Source organism: Prorops nasuta, unplaced genomic scaffold, assembly GCF_024137725.1.
Source record: "Prorops nasuta isolate Cenicafe-Biocafe unplaced genomic scaffold, Cenicafe_Pnas_1.2 PNAS00006, whole genome shotgun sequence".
In the NCBI taxonomy this organism is placed as follows: Eukaryota; Metazoa; Arthropoda; class Insecta; order Hymenoptera; family Bethylidae; genus Prorops; species Prorops nasuta.
Window position 1 is genome coordinate 6,282,809 of NW_027116803.1, and position 26,766 is coordinate 6,309,574.

Consider the following 26,766-nt stretch of genomic DNA (forward strand, 5'->3'; position numbering starts at 1 on the left):
TAAAAGCAATCGCACATTTTTCATCTCCACAAACTATCGTTGAGAGCTTTGAGCAAAATATTGATGTCTCCGGACAAACGTGTTTTTTCTATATCCCATCAAGGTCTTCTCGCTTTTCCAACAGAAGCCCCTCAAAATTCTATACGAAACCACGAATCTTTTTTCAATCAAACAATTCCTCTCCACGTACACTAATAACTATATATATTCCAACTGTACACGATACAGCAAATTATCGTAATGAATTTCGCATTACAGCTGCCGGCCAGCACAGATAGGGCTTTTGTTGACGCAGGAACTATTACGTTATGGCTATATAGCCACAGGATACTTATCAAGCGCTGCACGCATAAATTCTCCAATTTCTTCGCTCCCTATTCAACCGAACAGGAGAAATACCTTTTTGCACTAAAAACAAAACAATGATATCAAACTTATTTCTCCATCAATTCGAGAGACGTACCGGAAGAAAAGCTGATCATAACCAACATAAGGAAGAAGGTTAAAATACTAAACGACGTTTCAGAGGGATCCACTCGAGTGGATAAAATTGTGGGGAGGATCATAGGAGTCGGAGAGTGAGAGCCCGGACGAAAATGGGAGAAATTTGGATAGCGGGGTGTAATCGAGCGAGGAATCGATTTTCTGCAGGCCAGAATGGCAACGAGGGAGATATCGAGAGAGGGGTACCAAGGATCGCGCAGCTTGCGTTCGGCGTGTTGACGATGAGGACGTTGAGGACGCTGCGGCGGAGGATTCGGGGAATCGGAGATTCGCGTGGAGCGAGTCGGTGTGGCATTGGGCGAGGAGCACGGAAGTTGCGCTTGCGCCGGATGTCGAGGTATAAGAAGCTTCGCGTTCCTCTCGTTAAGTTCAGTCTGCCCGCGGTACCGGTGCCGCGGTTTTCACATCTCGCGCGTCTCTCGACCACTCCGCCAGAGGACGGTCATCCTCTCGAGTCACGATGCTACCCGGCCTCGAGTGAGACCTGTTTTTCCACCCCTCCCCCTCTGACCACGACACCACGACAACCACCGCCGTCTTCGCCGTCGTCCAGCCAACCTCCTCGCGCTCGTCCCCCCTGGAAGCCGCCCGACGTACGTCTCTTTTTCAACATCGCTCGTCACTCAACCTCTTCACATTATTTTCTTTCGTTCATTCCTGCCATATTTCTATTAGAAAAGAATTGTTTTTTTTTTGTGTTTGGGACATGGAAGTAATTAGATCCCATAGGTGTTTTCAGCAAGCTCTTCAGGGTCCACGGAAGGTAGAGACATTGGGGTTTAAACTCTGGATTCTGTAGTGAAGAAACTGGACTTTTATTGTCCTTTTTTATAGATAGATTTCACGATCCTTTCAATGTCGCAGTTCTGTCCTGGCGGAATCCACTGCATTGGGAACTCTGCGTGATTGGCAGGGGACTTTATTTGTTTCGTATTAATTCTTTATTCTTCGTTCCCTGAAGTTGTCGCCCTATACCCTCTAGATCCCATCACTCTTTTTACATTTCGTGAAAGAGAAACTTTGTCGTTCGCGTGTGTGTTTGTGTGTGTGTTTCTCGTGAAATTATACGTGTTTTCCTTGAATGGTATACGAGTTCCAATCGTGTCGGTGGTAGATTGGTCCGAAATCGTTTGTTAAAATTTAATCAGGCCTTCGATCACAATGAGAAGATTTCAAGGATAGCTACCACAGCTATTGTATTTTTACCTCAAATGATCGATCTACTTTTGCTATTATATACTTGTGTTTGTTACCCAGTCAGTGCCGGGACACAATTTTCATACCTCAAAGGAGTTCAATGTTCGCAGTAACAAAATTCAATAATGCTGAATTCAGTTAAAATACGGTTAGCTTGTCAGAACTTTCGATAAAATTTCTGCCAGAGACTGAAAAGCAGAATTGCAGTCATTAGTATTCGTTATGCTGTATTATTCAATCCGACCTTTTGTCTTTTAGAAAATTTAGGACTTTCACAGTTTATTACAAGGTTCTGTGGATGTCAATTCGTTGTCGAATACGAGGATCAACAACAGCTATATACATATATATATATATATACTGTAATCTGTGTAATCGTTGAGCGATGCTCGTTCTTGCGTCAGTGCTAAATGATATTTGTGCAATATCCGGTAGTTTACAACAGTACAACCGAACCAACTTGTTGATGTTGGTGCCATTATTGATACGATCAACCTATCTCGGCCGGAAGCCTAACTGAGATTTCAGTAAACGAGATATATTATCAGATATTGCAGCTGCCTCGCGTGAAATAAACGTGGAATGAAGCAAACACGTGAGAAACGCATTATGAAAATGTTTTTTTTGCCCTTCTTATTACAAATGTCGTTCAAGCTCTCGATTTATGAATATACTTGGTCAGTGAAACATGTAAAAGGCTTGTAACCAGATTCTATATAGCTCGAGGCTATCGATAAATGGATGGTTGGATAATGGGCACTCTGAATTATTAATCTTTGATGTCTGAAAATAGGTCGTTTTAAAAAGAAACCTGAATAACGTTTTGCGAATCTATGATATTTCCCAATTCAATAAGAATCTTTGGGTTTATCGACCAACCGAGGTTCAATGACTAATGAGTTCTAAAATCATAGAAATCACGCGATAGGCCTGTGTTACAGCAGTCTTGTGTGAAAATTGGGAAATTTAGTTGGAAGCAATTTGTAGAAAAAAGGAGCTTCGAAATCAAGCCAAGAAAAATGGTTCGCGAGTAGAATTCAGGGATGAAAAATGAAATTAGGGTAACAGGAGCTGGTTGGAAAAGTAATGGTCTTCATATTGGTGGACAGATGCATTAAAGGATCGGCCTGGTTGTGCTTTACCGACTGATGAAGCCACTTTATGTTACTCGCCCATGACTTTTCATCCCTGCGCAAAAAAACTCGGCAAAAACCACTTGGAAATCTTTTGTGAAAAATGTAAGACCGCAATTTTCTTCTAAATTTATTAATATAACAAAATAAGCGAAAAATACTGAAACTTTAATCCGGGAAGCAGTTACCGTGAAATTTTGTGCAACAGCATGAATGATGAGACTGAAATCACTTTAAATAAACAGAATTACAATTTTAGATTGTAATATGCAAATGTTGCTTAAGTAGCTCGTGGAGCGAAAATAAAAATACCCGAGCGATTGAATCTGTTTTGATAAACGCATAATGGATACATTTTTTGTTACTTACATTTTTCACGAGGATAACTCGAATAAAAAGACGACGAGCTGGATTATACAACTGCGTGACTATACGTCCATTGAAACTTTTTTAATTTAGAGATGCCAGTATATCGCCAGTTTCTCGAGCTTTAACGAAAAGTCAGTTTGTCAGCCATAGATGACTAAGATGACCCAATACCGCGAGTAATAAATAAGAAAATTCCATTGCCAATTAACTCTCCATAGCCATTCGTTGTACATTTTCATCTGCTCTCCCCCAAAGTGCTATATTTCCCGGTGCAATTAATTCTACAAAGTTTTGATTAGTTTGTTGATCTTCCTGGGGGTTTTCTTTTCTCGCGCCTCTGTAAAAGACGAGCCCGCAGAGCAGAAGTGAGCAAAGTGAGAATGCGATTCCTGTCATAGAACTAACTAAGAATAATGCGAGCAAAACACAACAGATTTAGTTCTCTAAAGCTGTCGCTTGCATTCTCCACTTCCTCCTTCGCAGAGCTTTCACCTTAGTACGCTGGACCAACCAATAATGGATCTCTCGAAAATTTTCCTTCAAAATGCAGTTTCATGGTGGGAGAACTTCGTATATGCTACATTTATTCGATAAGTTGAAATGATAAATGGGGAAAATTTTTGGCGAGAATGATATAACATATATATATATATATACGTGTGTATATATAATCTTGGCGGAAGTGGGTTTAACGCGGATATGATTGACCATGGTCGTTAAGCACGGTGGGATTCGCGTTTTAAAAAATTCGTCGGTGGAAAAATGTAATTTAGCGAAGGCTTCGAGATACGGCTTTATTATCCATGGTACATGGACCGATGAGGTTATGTAAGGAAAGGCTTTGAAGCAGGAGAAGAGTGCTGATAACAAACGATTTCCCCAGGAAAGTCAGTTTTCGCATCATTTAACCCACGAAAGGTCGATATCCTCTCGCTTAATGTCTGCCAGTTTTTCACACTTGCCATATAATGGCCTGTTTAACAAATTTAATCTCACGTGAAACTCCATTTCAGCCACGAAATCCTCTCGCGCGCCTCGAAATAACCAAACCCCTGTCTTTTTCTGTAAACAAGAAATTTTACGAAACAGCCTATGAGCCAACGAATATATATCGAGTGTGTATGTGTGCATATAGAGGCTGATACGGAAATTTAAAGAAAAATTAGTCATCGTTATACATACAGAGGTTTCCATCTTGGAGCTTCGTAACGAGAGTGGTTCGATTGGATGGAATTTCAGGTTGATCAATGAAATGGGAATCACACGTGGGAAAGTGGAGAAATAGTCGAGATGCGATGGCTGCACTGGAAGTAGCTGAGGCGAATCCGAGTCAAGGTCGACGAACATTTAAGCGCGACTGAAGCCGATTCTATAAATTGACCCGATGCACGTGACCCACGTGCCGAACTCGAAGCACAGATGTATCAACCGAACAAAAATAGTCTTGGTTTAAAACAAAAAAAAAAACAGGAAGAGATTCTTCGGGAAACATAGGAGGAACGTGGTTTCGTAAAATTGATATACGTTTCGATGAAATATTAATCCCTTTGGACACTTCGTTCTCGATTTACCCATTTTTATATATACCTGTGATATAATCAATCCGATCAGGTTTGTGATTGGCTCGTGTTGAAGAATTTATTGGTGCGATACGTTTTTATTCGATCGTTGCAAGATATTTATCGTTACGTTTCTTATCGGACTTTGTCCCACGCAGCTGCAATGAATTCTTGTGCAATTGGTTGAAATTTGTTGTATTTTGCAAAGAGGGGGAAAAATGTATATCTGTAACTGGACAAGGGGTGCAGTTGCTTTGATATAAATTCACGTTCAGCCAGCGGAAAAGTTTAATTCTATCCGAGATAAGCGAACTGTTGCTCAAAGCCTATTTAAAAGGACCTTCCGCAGGTCCCATGGCATCCTGCCAAGCGAGAACCCCTGCTATAGATTCATCCTGCAGAAACGCGACTAACCTACCAACTATTGTCTCAAGCTCAGTCAATTCTCGATACAGAAATGTGTGTGCTTTGCCTTGCCTTCTATAACTATATATATCGTTAAAAAAATATCGTTCGTAATATTAATTAACACTGTGTTTATTTTAATCATTTTATTCTGACGATATAGATATATGTAATAGCTGATACATCATTTAATCAGCATAATAAAGTATAAGGTTTATTGTATTAGTAAAGGTGTTGCATTGTTTATTACACATGTGTTGAAGAATTGATCGAGACGATTAATCATTTAATGTTTTGCATTGATATATTCGTGCATTCGTTAATAAAATTAATAGAATGCGTAAACTTGATAAATTAAATAATTGGATGATAAAGACTGGTTTGTTGGTTTCATAAGGCTAATTTTTCATTGTATTTTAATAATAAGAATAATGTTCTGAATTAACGTTTTTATGGATATTGCGAGAACGTTTGTCTTTATAGAGTTTACTTTTATATCTCGTTACCTACGCCGATTAATGCTCATAAATTTAAGCATATTCGTAATAGGAAAGAAGCAATAAAGAAAACCACAATTTATCTCTGTATAAAACTACTTTGCGTGCTGCAATTTCTTGAAATCTTGGATTATTTTACTATATACGAAAAAAGTTGGAAGCTCGGTGCTCGTCTGGAGGCATTAAAATTATCAAGAAGCAAGGAATGCAATTTGCTTGAAGGGGAACTGCTGGAAAACTGGACACGTCGAGTTGGAAAAATTCCAGAGTCAATGGTGGGGAATTGCGAACTGACCAAAGTCGATGGAAAAGTGTAATAAAGCAGGGAAAGTAAAAATAAAGAGTGAATGGTGGGTTGTTCTCTTAAGGGAGTTTAATTAGTGACGCAAGTCGAGGAAAAGTGCGACGTTCTTGAGGGTGAAGAAATAAATTCCTCTCACGTCCGGTGAAAAAATTATTGTTCGCTGACCGGAACCAAAAGGAGGCGGGGTACAAAAAAATTAATGAAGTCGTTTGTATTTCCAAGGCTTTTGGCAAGTATGCGAAAATCAAGAATCGTGAATTATTCTTTACGCCGTGCGCAAAGTGATGCAGGATTGGTCGGCAGCCAATGCATTATAATTTCAAGAATTCCTTCGTGAAAGCGCCCTCCTTCTCCTTAGTTAAATTTTCTTCCTTCAAGACATCCTCATAAGTGGAATACTTTATACCCAAAATTACCCTCTACTTTCATTTAATGAAAAAAGAATGTAATATTCGCACAAAAGTGTTCATTGAAACAGTTAATCTTATTATTAAAATCCAATCAACGATCAGGTTTAATTTGATTCAATGAACATTCACCTATTATTCGACTATTCCATTTATTAATCGATTTAGATTAGTTATGCAATGTATAAGCAAGTGTTTACACACAAACACAATAACAATATTTATCATCTCTATAGAACAATGTATATTTACTAAGCATTGTTTATAATGATTACACGAATTATTGCTTATGTGTTTAATTAATTTTTTAATAATTCAGTGAACATATAATTACGTAAATATGGTAATCAAATTTTTCAAGCAATTCTTTAACAATGACGAATGAAAGCATTTTATTTACAATTTTACTATATTCATTAATAGAATTATTAAATAACTAGATACAAATCATTTATATTATTTACAGGCATTTTTATTGTTAGAATAAAATTCTCCTTTTAAACATTGTCAGTTAATATAAAAGAGTACAAATGATATTTTTTTGTTCATTTGTATTTATAGTTTAGAGACTGTTTGTTTATTTTCGTCGTTACCTTTTAGCAGAGAGTTTCCCTCGTCTGATACATTTGGAACTTTTGAGAAAAGCGAGTAGATGCGGACGTATAAGGTTATAATAGTCTCCGGTTACTCATCGATCCTCTCATTCTTTTCGTAACTGCCATAAAATTCTGTCTTGCAGACTTCCAACGTGCCAATTACACTTGAGTGGATCCGAAAAGGAAAAATCGATATTCCGTTGAGTGCTTCTTTCCCCCTTTCACTCGTGTTTCGGGTCAGACGATACTGCGGAACACCAAGCTTCGGGGTCTCCTTCCTTTTATTTTACCAAAACGAATGCTTCTACTTCTCAACGAGAAAATATTCCGTCTGAAAGATGCTCGAGGATAGTTCTGCCTACATTCCCATTGCATTTGACTTTGACCAATTCGACTTGATCTACAGTAATTAGCCAAGTCAAATCTTCCCCAGAATTTACCCTCTGATTTATTTCTCACAAAATCACCTCATTTCGTAAATTTTCTCAAATAATGCCAGTCGAGCTTTCTGTTGGTTTAATCGTTTAAATAATCTTATTATTCTTTATATCAAGGTACGTTATTATTGTGGAACTCACAAAGTCCATTGGAATGTCTTTTTCGATTATTTCAACGTTGAGTAGTCTGGTATCTGTTGGCAATCTGTCGAGAAAAATTTCTTCACGAATAAAAATGTGTATAATAATCGTAGAAAAAGGAAATACGTTATTCATCCCGAGGCAAATAGAAAGTACGGTGGGGGGGGGGGGGGGTCCTGAAAATCATCTTTCCAGGGCATCTGCCAATCGAGCTTTTGAACGCTACTATAAGCTGAGTGCACGACGTCTCGTCGGATCTCAAAATTCGATAATCAAATTGCTTCCTTCCATGAATTGGAATGCAGATGGAAATAAAAATTTGCCTTTTTCTGACATAATCATAAAAAAACTGAAGCAATTTCAGCTGGTTTTTAACATTAAAATGAGTTTTATGAGATTTCTCGCTTTAAAATTAGAAACCAATATGTTTGATAAATCCTTCAAAAATTCTCTGGTTCGAGTTTTTGTAGAAAATATTGAGAGAAGGGTGGTAGTGGTGTGGCGAGTTAGCAACTGACGTCACGTTCGAATTATATCGAAAAGAAGCAGGCCAGGTCGGGACTGGAATCGCAATAGTTATTTCGTGCGCTATGTCAGGCTAACCACGGAATCTCGCTCACACGTATAACATTGGTTAACGATGTAAAAACAAGGCGATATAACATCTCACCTATACATCCTGAAATTCCGCAATACCTCGTTAAAAATAAAGGATATAAAGCAGGCAAAAATTTGCGAAATTTTTATTCTTCACCGATAGTTTCTTTTACGACTATTGAAAAGGACTAATGAGGGAATTCGTAAAAGAACGGAAGCAGCATCAGTGACTATTGACTAACACGGAGTAATTGAATGGAATCCTCGGAACCAAATAGCCACTCTTAACGGGCTAACGAAGCTGGCAAAGTTTCGGGAATATAAAGACTCTTGTCTCTCGTCCAGTTCTGGTGCATCCTGCGAAATAAATATCTTTCGACGTATACAATATTGTTATGCTCGTATATATACATAAATTGCTATATACTATATAGTTCTAGTTATATATATATAGCAATGTGCGAGTTGATACGAAAATATACCCCCACGCGCTGAGCTTCACACCGGAAGAAAAACTCAAGACTCGACTATAATATTTTCGACAATTGCATTTACAGTATCCAATTAATTTTTTTCATTCTCCAATTTTATTCGCTCGATCGCGGTAAAACTTGTGTCAATTACGAACGGGAGAGCCGAAAGTTTCCAAGTTGTCGCGCCAAGAAAGTTCTTGCCACTCTTGGATTGCGGGGGATGATGATGATAAAGAATAAGAGGAGGAAAGACGTCGCGCCTCCTTTTTTCACTCTGTTGTGCAAATTCTTTCAAAGTAGATTTGTCAACTGGTCCAAGTATCGTAAGGAAGAAACGAAAGCACGGAAGAAAACGTGAATGAAAATATGGATTTTTTGGTCTTGGCTCGTCTCGTCTCTTTGTGCAAAATTTGAATAATTATCGAATAAATTTCTTCGGTGGAAAAGTCATACATTCGGAGGAGAATGATTCACGAGAGAAAAGTTTTGCGTCTGGGCACTCGGAATCCTCGTAGCTTCTCCCCAGCTGTAAATTCTTCTCCTTCGGGGTATATGAAACTATCTGTATGATGCATGTCCACTCCGTGGTTCTCGAAAGTAAATGTTATTTCGTAATATTATTAGCCTGCCCTTGTTTGTATATATATAAATAAACAGGGACCACAAAATAAACTAAAATAATTGATGCTCGTTGCTTGATTACACGTGTACAGTTCGTTATTGCACTTATCGAAAATTAACGAGACAAACGGTATAGAGTTTTTATCAGATAGGAATGGAAATTTAAAATCTTAAAATTAAAACGGTGAAAGCGAGGAAAAAGGTAAAACGGTGTTATTTCTTTCAAGGACCGAGACGAGTATTCTCGGGTGATAATGGTGAATGGGGGAGGGTTAAGAGTTTTTCCAACTGGAGCGAGAGCTATCGCAGGAAATCAGTTAGGTTGGGTTTGCTTCGATAGTATATATAGGGGTAGGAAAATACGTTCGATTCTCGCAAAGTCATTATCGACGACTTGTATCCCAGCTTACTTTTTTGCGTGACGTTTGCCACGCCGAAGGGCGTAAAACGGAAGCTTTGCCGAAGCGAGGGTCTCGCGGAGAAGTTCATGCACGCGGCGTCTACTGACTAAAAAGAATTGACGTAAGCCGTGCTCGACGCTTCCCACTAAATTCACCAGGTTCCTCCTTTTTCCCCAGCTATTTGTCTGTGAAAACACAACACATTCGTCTTTCTCTCTTCTAGATTCCCCGAAAAAACTCACTGAAAACAACGCATTTCTCTCGCGTGACGAAACCACGGTTAAACTCACGAAACAATCATTACAGTACTCAACGGTTAACAAAATCAGTGAATTTTTCAGTGGAATGTAAAACAAATTTAGTTGTCACCAAAGACCAAAACCAAACACGAATAATTAATACATATGTTATTGATGATATTGGATTTTATTTCAATTCATTTATAATATGAGAAATAAAAAATATTATGCTACTACTGTGTTCCGCGAGGAGTAATAAAATATTGATGGTATTTTAACCGATGTGCGCCGCTTTTGAATAATTAAATAAAACGCCAGATTAAATTATTCGAATAGAATCGAATCACAAAATTGTATTATTCCTATGGCTCGTGTTTATATGGGGACATATCATTACAGAGGGTAAAAACCTAAGCAGCCATTAAAATTTATTTAAGAAATTAGCAATGCACGTGGTTAAAATTTACGCAGTAACTTTACGCTTGCTGGTTTCGTGCATTTCGCCTTTTTGTCAAAAATCGCGCGTCAAGCAGATTTTGTTAGCCAGTTAGAAATTTTAGCTTTCAGGAGTTTCCGGAAAATTTGACAACCACTTTCAACTCTCACCTCTATTCTCGCCTCTGCCGTGATAATTCTTCGCCTTTGTGCGACGCATTTTCAACTAATGCCGCTTGTTTATTTATATTAGATTACGCGAGGAAACATATTGCTACGTGTGAAACTTCTAATTTCGACATTCTCGAAAACTGCACAGTTATACTGCGACCTTTAAATGTGACTTTGAGTAACACGTTGCAGAGAGACTCGCTTCAAAAGTACAATGTTCCAGTATAACGATCAAAGTTATTCCCAAATTACGAGAATTTCAGATTGTAGAAGTGTCATTGCGTTGGGCAATTAACGTTATGGTACGAGAATGATAATTATGTTGAATTTAATTAACTATATGCCAACTATTTAAACAAGATGTAACATTATATAAAAAAAAGTCAATATACTTACTGCAAAAAGGTTTAATAATATATTGCTGGGAGTGCTTTATATATTCTCAAAACCTCAACTGGATTCTTAACTACTGCAACGATGGATCGTTTCAACAACTAAAATCTTCCGTGCCTCCGAATGGCTCTTAAGAGTTTACTTCGCTCGAGGGAGCCTGCAAGTCCAGCTTTTGACTGCCTCGCAAATTGCAAACCGTGATTATTCCCATTTTGCAAAAATTTTCTACGACGAAGCTTCGTGTAAACGACGAGATGAAATTTTCAACGTTATTTTACTACTCCATATAATAAATATTGCAATTTCCGCCATGGAACATTTCTCGATTATCATGCGTGAATTCATGGAACGATTCAACGATGACAGATATAGCAGAATAGTAGCCAGCGCACAGAGGCTGCGAATGATCTGGACTGAAGTTTCATGCACCGCTTCTTCCTCCAATTGGTTTCCCATGTTCCATCAGTCACTCCATCCTTAAAGGGACGGTGACACGGCCAGATAGTCCAGAAACAGTCAACGTTCAATGTTTGACCGAGTCTCTCCGCGCTACCAAAGTCCGTTTCTGACACTTAATTTGCAAAGTACGCGTAGCACCAAGTGTCCGGGCAAAATTGCAATAATTAATTCCCATTTGGACAAAGCATTCTGTTTCCATTGTTTCGTGGCCTGAAGGGAATCAATGCAGTCTCTGCGCTCAAAGCGTCATATTAAGAGCCATTCTAAAGGAGGATATTAAAAGGAAAAAAGAATCACTAATGTTTCAAAGCACGCGCGCCATTAAAAAGGGAATAACTGCGTGACATAATTGAAACATTACACTAATTGGAGAAGCATTCGCGATCGAATCAAGAGCTATTGCAAATTAGTAACGCTTTTGTCAATAAAAATTATTTGTGGATGCCTGTTTGTGTGTTTGCAGCCATCAAATAAGCACGCTCCATTTTTATTGACGTTATTCCGAAAATTCCTGTAATTCGCGTTTCGCCGTGCTAAAAAATTACGTAGAAAATACGGATTTTCCGATTAACGTTTACCGTACGCGGAGACTGAAAAGCTGACCAGTGAGGTTTAAATGTTTTCGATACAGTTATCTTCATGATTATACATTTCGAATTTACCATTCGATATGAATTTGATGTTGTATATCGAAAGGGAAATGACGAATTATTACAACTTTGATAAGTTGTCGTACGGGAATATGTTTTTTTCTCAGGAAAGAAAGTATAGATGTACAGCTATTTCTTTATAAGTTGGGAAAACTTTTGACGTGCAAAACGAAAAGAGGACTTTTATCCAGGAGGTAACGCGAGAACGAATTTCAGATACGAAATTCTCGGAGTGTCCCGACGGAAACGGAAATGGAGATTCGCCGTCTGACGGCAATTCGCCGCCGTGGTTGGAAAGCGAACGAGTCGAACTCTAATATGATCGATGAGACCCGGCCCTACTGAAATTTCATCGACGCCAGAAAATCCTTCCAGAGCTCCTTATCCGAATTAGGTATTCGTCATTCCATCTGCGAATTATCGCCAATTGAACTCTTTCAATATTTAATATGGTTTTACCATGTCGAAATTATCCGATACAAAAGAAATTAACACTCGATCGATCAAACGTATTTTTTTTCTTTCTAATATTTTATATTTTTGATAAATGTGAAATTAGCGAGCTTGGTGTAAATTGATGTAAATTTTCGTGTAGCTTCTCTCTCTCTCTATATATATATATATATATTATTAAGATTATGTAGATAATACTAAAGGGGGGGGGGTAATAAAATAAGATAACGTTTATGAATGAGGTGTATTAAAATATCAATATTTTCAATCTTTCGAGAATATTTTGTATCGAATGCATTGAATTTATTTAATATATTAAACACGAAGAAAGTTTTTTTTATAGAAAGGTAATAAAAGATACACAACTAAAGAAAGGATCGTTTTTTGTATGTGTGCTTTTCAGACATTTTTAGTAAGACAAAATTGTTGACTTAGAAATTAGTGTTTAATGTAGACGATACGTTTGCAATTGTGTCAGCAAATATTTTTCAAGAGACAGTGGATATCTACGTTTACTTGTGCCATCTTCGATATATGCTCACTCCAGTTGACCCAAGAACATTTCACAACTTCTACCGAGCTTCATTTCATTACCGACTTTCTGTTTCCTTCGTATTCTCATTTTCTGTTTGCTCTTTTCATTCACCTCTGTTTGGACATTCAATAAATGTATACAAGTATACCATCCGTTATTTGTTCCATTTTTCAAATTATTTTCATCAGTGGCTCTCAAATATCCGAATAAAACAGTAAAACCCACTAAACGTGGCAATGCATGAAAATTATTACTGAAGTCTCACCAAAATTATTCATCACTCTTCATGAAATTTCTAGAACATCGATCTATTAATCCTCCGAATAATTAGTTTATCGCTCTTTAACCTTACTGTATAAAGATTGACCCATATTTCAAAAGTCAGTAAAACTTTAGAAGAAAATGAATACCCAAAGTAATAAAGCCAAGAACCTTACATACATCGAGTCATTACTTGACAATGTAAATCGGTAGTATTTCAACTCTCTGAGTGGGTTCTCGTAAAATTAATCAGAATGGGGTTCCTCTATGAAGAAAATAGTCATAATAGAGTCTCGAGGTCTCTTCATTTTATCGGCTGAAAGTACAAAGAAGTAGTGGTAAAGTGCCAATTAAGGAGGTAGTTTTGTTCGAGCTTGGGACAGAAGCGTGATAATCTGACAAGTCCCTCGATTAGACAAAAGTGAGGTACACGTGAAACAGAAAAAACTCGGTAGGTTTTTAGCCTCGAAAGTTTCCTCCTGCAGCAACACTGTATCACGCGATGCATCATTTTGCTAGCTCGTTTTATTTCCTAAAATTACCACAAAATCCACGTGGAGCACTCGCGCGAGTACTACCTCCGTATAATTTTCGCAGCGAGCAATCATTTTTTGTCAATTATTATTCCATGATTTATTACCTCTGTTTTCCCCCATAAATTGTTTGAAGTGGGAGCGAAGGGGGGAAGAGGGATTTGCGAAATTAGGAAAGTATTAATTCAGGAGAGTTTCTAGTTCGCGCTGTAAAGAGTGATTACGACGGATTACAAATGGTGCAAAGTTTGATATGGGTTTGTAAGTCGTCACTGGCTGAAATAAGGAAAGGATGAGCGAGAGGGAAGTTGAACGATCGTAAGACGGTTTTCCGGGTGAAAGTTAGCGGGCGCTCATAGCACCCTGCTAAATTATCTTTGGGGGAGTCGAAGGATCTTATTGGCTATTGAATTCCAGGTAATCGAGGTGGAAGCCGCTTAAGATATATCCGCTTTGCGCATTATCGACTCTAACCGAGCCAGCTATTACCCAGTGCTGAGATATCCACAATTCGCATCCAAAAAAACACATATCTATTTATTATTCCCTATCAGGATGCAACGATCTAAACATAAGCAAAATCCTCGCTCTACGAGCAGAGCTATTTCCCTAAAACATGTATCATTTCCTTTTAATACAAAAGAATGTCACACTGGTCAATTTGATTTTAATTGAAAAACTTGCGTGTAGAAATCTCTGTGATAAGAGAATCTTCGGTGGTAGCAAGCAAATTTTCCACTCGGAAAGAGCGGGATTCTCTTAATTGATCGGTTAAGTCCAGAAAACTTTGGGAAGCTTCTTTGACTCTTTAAAGTCCCAACGGTTGTCGTTTCGCCCATTCTCTGGGTTTGCAAGAAAAGGGTAAGCTTTTCTGGAGAAGCCAGTGGGAAAACTGACATGTTACGACGCGAAGTTTGCGAAAGTAGCTCTAAGCAAAGTTTTTCTTCTATTCGTAGTAGCAAATTCAGTATTTAGTATCGCCAGGATAGTGGGGCATCCGCGTAGAAAGTGGTAAAAGTCAACAGGAAGCTCTGCTGCTTTGCTATCCTGCAAAAGCTTCATTCCGATTACACTGCACAATGACCTGGGTAGCTTCCTTCCAGCTTCCCCCCCCCCCCCCCTCCCCCTCCTCTCCCTTGCCATCCTGTCTCTTTCTCATTCAAACTCTTTGATAAGTCATATTTGAACTAACCGAAAAGCTTGTCAAGTGCTCGAAGAAACATTGATACTTTTTGCAATTGGGTTTTAAACTATAACGAGTTGATCAAGAAATCATACTGCAGCAAACGTCGACTTACTTGAATTTCTCGTTCAGCTTTTCACGACTTCCTTCGTGGAAATTTAAAGTTTTCCCCCGATCCTCTTTATCGAATCTTCTGCTTCCGACTGCGGGTATTAATGTTTTATCGATCAAAAGAAACTATACTTTTTTCACATATCTCATCCTCGATCCGAAACAAGTCTACTTTCGTATCGGATTATTTTTTCACGAATAACATATATAATGAAAGGAGTTTAAAGAGAATTTCATATTTCCATTTCGAGCGAATCTTCCCCTTTGCATTGGAAATCACGATTCTCCGGTGTTCCATATTGTTGAGGGATTCGCACTAGCTCGGTAGATGAGCGTATCGACGAGCCTATAATATCGGAAAAGAGGCGTCATAAAAGTTTACGCAAGCAAGCTAAGAAAAAGTAACAAGATAGATAGAAGTTGTGCGAGTCATAAAAAGTTAACACGATGCTTAAGCAGAGGTAACGATTTAAGCTATTCCGCGTAACGTGGTTGAATTGCGCATCCGACTACTCGATCTTTATTGTGAAAAATCAAACTTTGGATGGAAGCGTATGCAAATTTAAAAATCTTTTACCCAGATCCATGTCTCCTTCTTAGCAAATTTATTTTCAATTAATTTTTTTTTTTTTTTAGCACAAAGGCATTCAGTCGTAAAGTGTAAAAAGTTTCTCTTTATCGATGTATTTCATCCAATTTAGCTTATTTTAAAGAGCATGAATATTTTAGTATTAGACTTTATAAGGCTTAAATTTAAATTATGTAAGCAGCTTAAAAGGCAGGAGCTAGTCTCCTTATGCTGATTAATAGAAGGCCCCGTATGACTGAAAATGTACGGACCGTTTTGTATGTTATGCTTTCAAAATTATTATGTTAAATATTGTATACATATATATATATATATATATATATATATACGTTTATATATGTTTTTCACGTGTATGCATGCAATAGAAAAAATTGCGGCGACACGTAACACAACAAGAAATTATTTTATCAGAACTGTTTAAGCTCTTAGTCGGATCGTCAAACAAACATATTTTTTCAAAAATGTGATGTTTGTCGTTGGACTGCAGTTTTATTCCCCTCTCTGCATGATATGAGATTTACGGTTATTTTATTTACTTTTACGACTTATCGAAACATCCTGGATAGAATGGAATTATTTTCTATCAAATAAACGAGTACTTTAAAATATTTGTAATACACTGCCCTATATAACATAAACACGGAAAGTATTTGAGGCAATACTTTTAATGCACTTTCTCGTCGCGTACTTTTATTTCATATTTTACGTTTCAGCTTTTATCAATTCACATCGTTATTTGTCTTCCTCTTTTGCATTCATCTTTATTAGTTCGAGGTTTACGAGTTTACGCAGGAAAACAGTATACTAAATCTTCCCAAATTTCACGTGCAGCAAATTCCTAGCTTTCCAGCGTGTTACCTTCTTTTTTTCAATCTACACACACACAACTTCTTCATCAGTCTTTCGCTCTTTCTCCGCCCCGTTCACGCCAGCATTTCCCAAGATGATCAGAAAGTTGTTTTAAATTTCACCACCAGCAAACTCGCTCAGGAGACGAGCGTATAGCGTCTGATAAATCATACTTTTGAATCAAGGCCAATCTATTTCTGTTTATTGTACCACTACACGAATACACACAGCCGTAACGTTATGAAATTTTACAATTTTCAAACGTACGTGTGTATATCTGGAATTGGCGAGTTTCGTGGAATTGGGATTTGGTAGAATTTTTGGAGCTCGCTCACAGAGAGATTTGGGCTTTTCGTGTGGTTGGGGTGAATGTTAAAGCCACACCGATGAGGCGAAGAGCTCCGGCTCCGAGTCTCCGGCACGTCGCTTCAACAAAATATGCGGGCTGAATCGGTGCAACGTATGAGAGGAATTTTGTTAACTCGAGAAACTGGCATCTCCCGTAACAAGCGACCCACTCCTCCCCTACCTTCGTTTCGATTCCCTGCTAGCTCAGACGGGCCTTCTTCATTATCCGACGTTTGCTTTCCTCTGCTTGCACACCAAGACGCCAATCTTGCTCTGATCCAAACCGAGAGACTCGCTCAAATTCACCTCTCCCCCCCCCCCCCTCCCCCATCCCCCTACATTCACTACACCATTCTAGATACACCCAGACCCACTCGACAGAATTGGGAACCACTGCTCCGCAGAGCAAACACACCAGTGATTCCACCCATAAATTTCAGCAATACTTTCAATCGGTTTTTAGCGCTGAATTCTCCAATGCTAAAGTCGGTGTTGACAAACCTATCGATTGACTAATTCTGCGGATAACTAGAGTAGAGAGGCTGCTATCTGGTTTTCCATCGAGTGATCGTATGCGCGAGTTCTGCGAGGCATATACGTACACGCCTGCTATTCTACTCGCGAATTCCGTTAAAATATTTGCCCTTGGTATTATTACAGCATTACTGGCGCACTGAACCGTACATTCTTTGATGCTACGTACATCCACGCGATGTGCACTGCTCGATACATTTACACCGCTAAAACTTCACCAAACTGGATTTTCAGGTTGAAACTGAACATTTGACAATTTTCTTAAACGCGAGTATGTAAAATTTTGTTTGCTAAGATTCTTTGGTTACAAATTTTGTGACAGCTTCAAAGGGATGGAAGAGATTACACTTGTGTTATATATATACAGCAATAAGGGTAGATGAAATCAAATTTAGTTTGAGAAGAGGGTCGTGATGAATTATGTTTATCGGTTAAAAGTATAATAGCAACGTTGCTCTCCACGAAGGATAAATAAACGTTGTACATAGGAGAGCAGAGGCTCGCGTTTACAGTGGTCCGCAGATAAGGGCTCTCGCAAAGACAAAGACCGCGAGGTAGGATTTGATTAAACCAGCAAAATGCCCCTGGATATGGTATATATACTGTACATACTATATGTACGTGTATATGGATCTAAGTAGAATGGCCGAATCTTCCTTGCGTTGGCTCGGATTTTCGTTGAAACAGACAAATATTCCTACACATAACTCGTCCCTTTCGCCCAAATCGTTGTTCATTTCGTCACGTGCATCGAAACACCCGAATGCAGCAATTTATAACAAAAACCCACATCATTATAATGTCATTAAAATCCTTGATTCTCCTGCAAATAGCAACGGTGAGGCAAATGAAGGAATAATAGAGGAAGTATAAAATATAGTAAACAGAGTTATAGCCCTGACATCCGGCTGGAAATTGAAGATAAAACTCGAAAAATATTTAAATTAGTCGAAATGTATAATAATAATAATTAGCCACGAGTGAGCGATGACGAATAAAGCAGGGGATATTCCATAGATTATTTTGCAACTCAAGCTAAATTAATGCAATGGACTTTTCAAAGGGAAAAGCTTAAGCGGAATAGATAAAAATGGAACGAAGTTGGAGTGTCTGAAAGTTGAGCGATTCATAGTTTTGGATTCCAGATAGGAGAATACTTTGTATCGTAACAATGAAATTGTTCTGTGATAAATGCGAAAAATTTATGATCCACGATTCTAAGAGCGAATAAAATGCACGTGCGTGTATCAAGGAGCATGGAAATGAAGTCACACGAGTTTTTTTTTACGCATTTCTATATAAACGCCGAGTCAATTGCGTATATGTAGTACGTATTTCTGCAAATGTAGCTGCATGGGATGCCAATTTTTGAAGAATAAGAATCGAAAATAAGATTCGATTTATAAATAAAATCTGAGGAAAATATTATACTTTTTATCATACTGTCGTGTTAAGAATATAAATTGTATCTGCATTGTTTTATATTTTCAATTACTCGCCCTTATATCTTTAACTTTACTCTATGCACTAGTGAAAAAATTCGGTGTTGCATCTGGCTATTTCCATTAATTTATATTACCTCAAACTTTTTTGTGAATTACTCATGGACATATTTTTTTAATTCTTAGATATTCAATTGTTTCGAAATATCATAAATACTACTTATAATTTCTATTCTTAATTGATTGTATAATATAAATAATTGATAAAAATATCTGCTTTAGTTTTATAAATGAAATACCAAAATTCGCAATGATATTTTCATTTCAAAGCACGAGATTATTATTATTAAGGGGGGAAGAAAGAGCTTTTTGAGACTGACGGAATACAGATGCGGCTAATTTTCCTCGTTTTCCCTGTTTTCTCCTCGCAATGACTCATTAGCACCTTGACGCGGATACTCTCGCAGCTGTTTACTATTAGGGCCAAATGGTGGCGCGTAGTTTTACATTATTTTACTTTACTAGGGTCAGCAAGAACTGTATGTACATCCAGGTGGAATATAAGTACAAAAGCAGACGTGACGTATAAACGAATGTGGCTCTTCGCGCTGGAGAGCAAATGAGGGAGAAAACTAAAGAGTGGAGAATTAAAGAGAAAAAGAGAGATGTATTTTATATATATATATATATAGGCTGAAGAGAGGAGGCCAAAGTTTTACACCACGTTACTCTCTACAGATAAATCCAGTGGATATTGAAACGCGAAGCACGTTTTCCAGACTAGGCCGAAAAGGGATGAAGGAGGCACGAGGCATCGGCAAAAGTACTTTTTAATAAAAACTCCCTGCCAAATCCGCCGATGTAATATAAACTAATGGACCCTCCTAAAATATATAGAGTTATACCCAAACTGGAGCGTCCATAACGCGAAATAAAATAAAATCTCTCGAAATAAATATTTCTATATCTCTCGTTTACTCGAGCAATTATTATTTATTGCAATTCTATCCTATACTTATATTTGCCACAATAATATACAGATTCGTCGAAGAAAAAGTTATTATTGAAATTTTTATTCTAAAGAATTTATATTCATTTCTGCGTGTTTTATTATGGTTAATTTTAGGAGTAAATGTATACAAGGAGAGATACTTAAACGCCCCAGAGCATAAACGTAAAAATACGATTATCTTCCGCAACTACACTGCAAATCCTAAAGTTTTATTTTAACACAAACGCTTGTAATCACTTTTTATGCATAACACACATTACGAAATGCGTTGTTCTCGTTATAAATTTGTGTAATTATAATACGTTATCGTTCGAGAGTTTTATTCCTTCAGCCATATACACGTTTTTCAATGTATTATATAATTATACCAATTTATAATGGAATGAAACATTTCACAATGTGCAGAAAATAACAAGAAATATTTTTGTATCAAAATAAAACTGTCAATTTTCACAGTGTTATCAATATTTTCTAGAATCTTTGTAAAACTTCTTTCTATTTACATTCAGAGATGTTTCACAGAGGAAATTATATTTCTTTTAATATAATCAAGATAAATGAATCTTTACGTTGTAGTCCCGAGGCGTTTCAAATGCCTCAGCCTATTAAAAAAGTCACTTATCGCTCAAGAAAACTTCTTGAAAAGCATAAATGGTTTTTTCATTTTAGCAACGCCTCTTTTAAACCCTATTAATTCATTTTCTATTTTTGCAGATCTTTCTGTTTTGGCAGGAGGCAATATATCTTAATGGTATTTCGTATGGGGAAAGTTTCTCAGCTTCTACTAGCCGGAAAAGCAATCTTTCCAAGTTGAAGTGGCTGCCAAAGCTGCCACCTTTGCGTCTCTTCTTTCTCCCATTTGGGGAGGAGCGGAAAGATGGAGGGGGGAGGGGGGCATCGGGGAGGAAACATCTCGTATTCCCAGTTGGCAAATCCGGCTGTGAGATAGAGCACTGAGTTGAAACAGCGAGCCTTCGTCGGGAAATGAGTGAGCCACCCTTAGTGGAGCACGAAATCGCTACTCGCCCTCTCTGCTCTGCCTCCACCGGCTGAAGAATACGTCACATCCCCTGTGCTATCTGTTCACTTTACAGCTGAGAATTCCAACTACTCCCATATCGCACCTTCCCTCATCCAATTAACGATTCGTTATTACCTCGAACCTCTAAATTATTTCTCGATCATTCAATTCTTAACTCATCGCATCTCTCAAAATCTCTTGCCAGATTCTCATTCACAAAATTCCAAAATCAGCACTAGTCTGTTTTCCAACTTTTCTCAGATTGCAAGTTTTCTGGAAAGAGAATTCTTATCGGAAGGGCTCGAATAAATGCATTTTTTTTTTATTTACCTGAATAAAAACTCGTCGTGTGGAAATTTGGTACGAAGAAAAGAGCCAGCTTCATAACTCGTAAATTTCAAGTGAGTTTCTTCATCACGAGTATACTTTATCTATTTTCTTGAAAAAGTGACGCTTCGTTCGATCGAGACTTCTCAATCGATAAGCGGCATTAAAAGTATTTTATCGGGAAAATGATAAAAGTCAAGCTCGCTTGTAACTAAGAAATCGGCAAATGGCCAGTGATTCATTGTAGTTTTGAATGAAACGAGAGCTCTGCTGGACGCAAATTCAAAGTGTTCGTAATAAAGTTCGGGCATAAAGAGAAAGTTTGTGGGTTTTTAGGGTAACGTTATTCTCCGATAATAGTGGGTGAGACGAGGCGTTGGCAGAAAACTGAAATATCGAATGTGAAGCGGTACAGTCCAAGGTAAAAGCAGCGCAACAAATCATTGAATGCATGGAAACCGATAGGAGAGCCTAGCCGAGGGATTTGGCCATTCGGCCTCCATAACCAGAGGCATTCGCCTAGTTCGATCAATCCCAACGATGCGTTCCATGTCCTTGCGTCAAGTTAATGCCTCGATCAGGGCGGCCATTAATGGACCTTCCGAATAAATGATTATTTGTATCTATCAATGTACAATCACTGATTCCTCAGCTGCGTGCTATATATAGTTCTATACTAGTGACAATATATATATATGCTGCTCCGAATTTCCATATTCTTCATTTCTATTTTCAATGCTTGCAACTCTTCTGGCTGCTTTTATTTTTTCATATTTTATACATATACGGTTTATGAACATCTCATACACGCGCGCGTTCCAAGTTATAAATTTTTTTTACTTCTATTTATATATGAGTATACCGTGTTCTCTTATTTTATGATCGATCGATGTATCATTCGTTAACGACTGAACTTAATGATGGTAATTACATTCGAGGAATTATTTTGATAATATATTGTGAAAAAGTGGAGAAATTTTTATGTCTATCTATATATATTCGACGCGAAACGCTGGTTTATCAGGAAGCTCGTCATTTCCTGTAATTATGGTGACTGACTAGCAAGCTTGGATAATAATAATTAAAGCCTACGTGCTAATCCAAGCTACCCCTTTATATATGAGCGTTATACCAAATATTGGTACCATTTACGCATAAATTATCCACTGCGGGGAAATGAACAATCGCGCTAATTGCTTACCTTAATCATAACGTACGTCATATACGATCATTTTCACGCATATATATCCATGATTGAAAATCATAGGCATAGAAAGTTTATTATTAGACAAGACCAATAAACTTGTCTTATTTTCTCATTTTATTTCTCTCATGTAGTTTTTCTATCCCAGCGCTGATTAGTTTCGTTAATTAGTAATGGAGGATCTCGTACAATTTCCTTCTTGAAGCAACCGAGAACCGCGCTGGATTGAAGGTAATAAATTTCCGTTTTCCTTATTTCCAGAAGCTTATCTTACCAGCTTATCTTACTTGCTGTATACTACCAAATAACTCGTGATTTCAGCCTCGGCGGTTCATGAAAAGTAACCTGTATTTTATTTGGACCTTGCAGGAACTCGTTATAAATATACTACTACAAGTGTAAGATATGTACAGGATAATTAAAAAAGTCAAATCGCTGTTAATTGTCACGACTAACAAAGCTATATTGGAAGGCTTTGCAAGGAAAAGTAATAACGAGTATATCTTGATTAGTTTGAAAGTAGAAACTCGCTGCGTAAAACTGCAACTGAATTTTACGTTTTGTTCAATTTCAAACATTTTTCAACTCTTTAACTTTCTACTGTTTCCCCATAACCCGATCACCTGTCGATATAAAAATGGAAAATCATTTCTGCAGTTCCTTCACGGATTTAACCAAGTGATGCATAGCTTATAGAAAATGAAATACGAGCCGAATGACACGAGCGTTTAAACACCTATATGCCCTTCTTAAATAAGTAATCGACATTTAAATAAATCAATGGGAAATGGATTATTCGCAGTAAAAGCTGAATGTGAATTTAAATATGAAAGAAGGAAAATAAATAATTGATACAAACTGTCAGGTAGGGACTGATGAAAATTAAGGGCTATAGGGAAATTAATTTTCAAGTCATAACATAGCAGCTCATTAGTTCGGAGCTTCGGCTTAATTCCCATTAATTACGACGAAGTCCATCGCCCTAAATGGAGAGATGAAAGGGAATAATTCTCAGGGTATAGTAGACAGTATCTAAACTGAATGTTAAGCCTTTCAACGTGTCCTCCACAAAAGAGAGCCCGAATCTCATTCACCTATTTATTATTCCAATTTCTTGTTGCATCATCATTATTATTATTATCATTATCTTTACATCCGGTTAAATCGAAAAGGAAAGTATGTCATCGAGTGCGAATTAATTACCTGAACGAGTCAACATTGTAGAATAGGAAGTTAAATAAGAGAAGAATAAGACTCGAAGAGGGTTGAAAAGCAGCTGAAGAGTAGGAATAGTGGGAGTTGCGGGAGTGGGAGGATAAAACCGAGTTAAAGCGAGCGCATTTGGAATTTCTTCCGCGAAAACTGCCTTGTCCGCTTCGCTTTAACATCCGGACGAATTAACTTCTTGTCACGTTATCTCATCCGTGACTCAAATACCAATTTCCCCCTGCTGCATAAATAAATGTTACCACGTCCCCCTACCCCCCCCCCCCCCTCCCTCAGGAACTCTGATAACCATTTCGTTCGTCATTCCGCATTGTATCTGCTCCATGCAAGCCAATCTCACCTCGACGAGAGCACAAGAGGAAAACGATCATATCAAAGTAAAGACTATATAAACTTCCAAGGAGAGAAAAAAGTTCCCAACTCAATTCTCCATTCAACAACTTATCCGCAGACTTGGAAAAGTGGCAAAAAAATAGGAACACGCATAATTCATTTGATTGGAGAGAAGTTTTTCATGATCTTGATAAATTTTTTCACTCACGATTTTTCTACACGGTTCTTCTATCGCTACATAAAACCGTTTTTCATTCAAACCTTCAACCCCGAGAATTAACACCGTGGCCGTCGTTCATTTTCCAGCTTGGTCGTGTCGTGCTCAAGTTTTTATCCGGCGTCTCGTTAAACCAGATGAAAAAAGCAGCCGGTGCAGAGTTCGGATGATTGCGAAAAAATAGTAGTAAAACGCACGCTTTCTTTATTCATCGATCCCCTCGCGATACACGTTTAAACCAAACTTATCCTATCGCGCGTGTATATATATATATATATATATATGCAAGTGGGATAATAGGAAGAGCCCCTGCTCCGAATGTACGAGTCCAAACTGTTTATTTTTATCGGCTTCGCGTCGACACGGGCATCCGCCTCTCATCCTTCTATATTACGATCAATTGCTTTTCCAAAGCAAAGGACTTTGCCACCCGTAAACCCATCGACGGATTAAACGTGAAACAAAGGGGGAATGACGCAAAGTTGATAAAATTATTTTTAACCGAGCAGATGTGCAATGCTTTCGTTCGCTGATGTATCAGTAATTAAGTCTGTCAATGCTGAAAGGTCATTTCGCGTTTGCTATACTCTTCTTGCTGTGTGGAAATGAATCGAAATAGGAAAAAAAAGTGGATAAAGAAAATCTGTCAGCCGAATGAAAGCTCCCGTAACACGCTTCGCGTATATATCCGGACTGTAATTTACTTTTAATTAATACGAGGTTTTAATTAAGCTGGTTTTTTGCGTTGTTTCAGGGAAACATCGGCGGCTAACCATCGGAGAATCCTGAATGGACAAAATGAGCCTGCGTAGATTCCTACCTTGGATATGTTGCTTCATCTTAACCAGCGAGGGATACATGAGGAAAAATAACGATGAGGATGGCTCGAAATTAATTCGAATTAACGCCGATATAATTCTTGGTGGAATATTCCCGATGCACGAGCAGGTAAGATTTCTAAAAATTTCTTACTTTTTACCCTAACTGTATCCATTGGATCAATCTTAGGACCGAATGGAAATAATGGAGAACCTATTTAAGTGTATTATTTGTGGATGGAAAAAAATTCAATAGACAAAGAGATAGAAATTGGTAAATTTTTGTGACGTCATTACTTCAAGTAAGGTTATGCGGATCGCATAATATAATGGTATAATGAGAAGCCCTGAAACTACCATTGCTCGTTGGAAGGTTATTCCCACGCGAATTATTTCCATGTGAAGTGGCTCCGAGTAAGTTTGGATATCTTATCCCATGGCAAACATCAGCTCCAATCCTGTTTCAGTCTATAATAGATCATGTTTTCGCCCGTTTAATCTCTCTTCTCGTCAAATGCCGTATAAAGAGTAGTTTCAGCAAAATCCTCTTAATCCCAGTCTTTCGCCACGACTCCATATTACATAAACTGAAATAATGGCTTTCGTGTAATAAAGGGAATATTTGGAAAGTATTGTTGGATATATATATAGACATATTTATGAAATAAAACAGTGGAAAATGTTGTTAAAATGAGTATTACGAAATATTTCACGAGCAATATTCAATAATAATTATAAAATATAGTTATATAAAATAAAAATGCTAAAAATACATTCAGCTACTTTCAGAAGAACGCTACTATAGCCAACTGAACTACAAGGACCAAACATTTATCGAGGAAGCAAAAAATCATTCCATAAAATTGATCCTCTCACGTGTTATTTATCGAGAAATTTTTGATCCATTAAAGAACCTCGACTAGGACTCAACGTGAGTTTATTTTGAGTGAAAATTTGAAGAGAAGCAGCGAAGATGGAAAAATAAATCGGAGAGAATATAGCGGAGGGGATCGTAGATCAAATACGTGAGGAGGGGATTGGAAAAAAGGTGTGTCAGAAAAATACACCAGATATGTGCTTTTAGCGTGCATTACGAGTGTGTTTTGGTGGCTCTTCGAGGTTCTCGAGAGGGTCTGCTATATCACCGAATCGAAGCAATCGGTGAGTGAAGTTTGGTCGGAGGGAGGGTTAAGGGGAGGGGACCTCCCCAAGCTGCAAGCAACTCGAGACGATCCACTAGTCGTTGGGTGGCGAGGAATGTCCACTTCTAGTCCCAGTGGCAAAACTATCTCGTAATTTGATCCCTTTAATCTTCGAACTCGCGTCATCGAACAAAAGTCTGTTGAGATAAGGGCTGCCATATTACATGTGAGTCCTATGACGTGGATCCTCGAAACTGGGACAAGTGCCTCCTCCACCATCAGTCGTCTTCTTCCTCCCCCCCTCGACAGCTTACAAATATCGTACTTGAATAAGTTTCAATATGATTTTTCTTGCATCCTATTACAAAAGTCCTCGTTGCAAATGGCAGCGTTTTAATGAAACCTTGCATACATATATATATATATATATATATATATAGGAGAATGTGGGGGTTGTTCAGCCGAAGGAAAGAGAGATATCGAAGCATTGGAGTATGAATAAAGTGGAAATATTGAGAAGGTAAGAGATAAATTGTTCTTTTTGCTGTATTTCTTTGCAGGGGAAGAAAGGCTGGGAGAATCGAGCGAGGATCTCTTTAATCCGGAACTATCGATCGGTGGAGAGATGAAATGCAAACG

The 26,766-nt window shown here is 37.9% G+C and overlaps 1 protein-coding gene across 5 annotated transcripts in view; it reads left to right on the plus strand.

Annotated features, from left to right (window-relative positions):
* The first annotated feature begins 900 nt into the window (after positions 1-900).
* LOC136774331 (metabotropic glutamate receptor 7-like) overlaps positions 901-26,766 on the plus strand; it is an 87,899-nt gene continuing 62,033 nt past the window's right edge. For 3 of the 5 annotated variants that reach the window (XM_066728550.1, XM_066728552.1, XM_066728553.1), the window contains exons 1-2: positions 901-1,097; positions 24,922-25,115. In XM_066728550.1, the coding sequence (XP_066584647.1) occupies positions 24,957-25,115 (159 nt within the window). In that variant the 5' untranslated portion in view covers positions 901-1,097; positions 24,922-24,956. Of the gene's footprint in view, positions 1,098-21,463; positions 21,608-24,921; positions 25,116-26,594; positions 26,648-26,766 lie in introns of those variants that run through there. The other 2 variants (XM_066728551.1, XM_066728554.1) reach the window with 2 other exon arrangements.